Raw genomic sequence first — 1,229 nt, 5'->3', positions numbered from 1 at the left:
TGTGTCCCTATGGGTCCCCATGTGTCCCTATGGCGTCCCCATGTTGTTGTGTTGAGGGACGTGGTTCAGTGGGAGCTGTTGGTAAGAGGTGAGCGGTTGGACTGGAGGAGCTTTGAGGTCTGTTCCAACCTTGGGGATTCTATGGTTCTACGATTTTCCATTTATAGTAAAAGGGGTAAAAAAAGATAGTATAAATTTTCCATTTATAACAGCAGGAGCCGAGGAAACGGCCACAAGTTGCACCAGAGGAGGTTTAGGTTGGATATGAGGAGAAACTTCTCTCACAGGGTGGTCAGGCACTGCAATGGCTGCACAGGGAGGTGGTGGAGTCGCCGTCCCTGGTTCAAGAGGCGCCTGGATGAGGAGCTGCGAGATGTGGTTTAGTGCTGGTGGCACTGATAGCAATGGGAGGGGGGTTGGGCTGGATGAGCTTGCAGCTCGTTTCCAACCTTGTGATTGTGGGAGCCTCCCTGTGTCCCCTTCAGGATCCTCCCCCAGACCCTGAGCGCAGCCTTTATTACCCCCTGTACCTCGACCTGGACCTGGAGCGCGGCCCTTGGGACGACGATGAGTTCGATGTGGATGAAGGTAAGGGGTGGGGAGGTGGGCTTGGCAGCCACCCGGACCCCTTTCTTGCCCCCCTCACCCCCCCCCCCCCCCTTACTTGAGTGTGCTTCCCCAACCCCCCTCCCCTCCCCATAGTGGAGGAGGGCCCCATCTTTGCTCTGTGCATGGCTGGGGCCGGCGACCAGCGCACCTTGGCCAAGTGGATCGCGGGGCTGCAGCAGACCAACCCCGTCCTTGGGCAGACGCCGGTGATCTTCCGTTTGGGGGATGGGGATTCCTCTGCTGGATCCTCGGATGACATGGATGCATTGCAGCTGGAGGGCTCGGGGGCGGCCAAGTTGGAGCCCCCTGAAGTGGCGAGGGGCCGCCGAGCGCAGGGAGAGGGGTGAGGGGGTCGTGGAAGGTGGGGGGTTGGGGGGGGAGCAGTTTGGGTGCCTCCTTCTTGGGCTGTGGGTCGGTGGTGTGGATGGAGAGAGCTGGGCATCGCGGGGGGGGGGGGGCCCGGTTTGGGTGCCTCCTCCCCGGGTTGTGGGTCAATAACTGGAGGTGGGGTGGACGGAGAGAGCTGTGTCTTGTTTGGGGGGCTCTGAGGGGGCGCTCGGTGTCGATCTGTTCACCCTGGGGGTCGCAGTCCGGCTCTGGGGGCAGAGGAAGGGGCTGGG

General features: G+C 61.3%; 1 protein-coding gene across 1 annotated transcript; it reads left to right on the top strand.

Annotated features, from left to right (window-relative positions):
* Window positions 1-314: 314 nt before the first annotated feature.
* On the top strand, window positions 315-973 carry LOC122190583 (evolutionarily conserved signaling intermediate in Toll pathway, mitochondrial-like). Its single transcript, XM_042890628.1, has 2 exons — window positions 315-588; window positions 703-973. The coding sequence occupies exons 1-2, from the start codon at window positions 405-407 to the stop codon at window positions 954-956; spliced, it is 438 nt and encodes a 145-aa protein (XP_042746562.1). The 5' UTR covers window positions 315-404; the 3' UTR covers window positions 957-973.
* Window positions 974-1,229: the final 256 nt, after the last annotated feature.

This window comes from Lagopus leucura, unplaced genomic scaffold (genome assembly GCF_019238085.1).
Source record: "Lagopus leucura isolate 7727_CA_CO unplaced genomic scaffold, USGS_WTPT01 32940-0_obj-0_obj, whole genome shotgun sequence".
In the NCBI taxonomy this organism is placed as follows: domain Eukaryota; kingdom Metazoa; phylum Chordata; class Aves; order Galliformes; family Phasianidae; genus Lagopus; species Lagopus leucura.
Note: the sequence above shows the minus strand (reverse complement) of the source record. Positions and strands in the feature narration are given on the sequence as shown.

Bases quoted from the DNA above. Each gene is read 5' to 3' on its own strand.
- LOC122190583 (XM_042890628.1), top strand. From the start codon at position 405: ATGGGAGGGGGGTTGGGCTGGATGAGCTTGCAGCTCGTTTCCAACCTT. The intron at 589-702 runs GTAAGGGGTGGG...CCCTCCCCATAG, and splicing joins TGAGTTCGATGTGGATGAAG to TGGAGGAGGGCCCCATCTTT.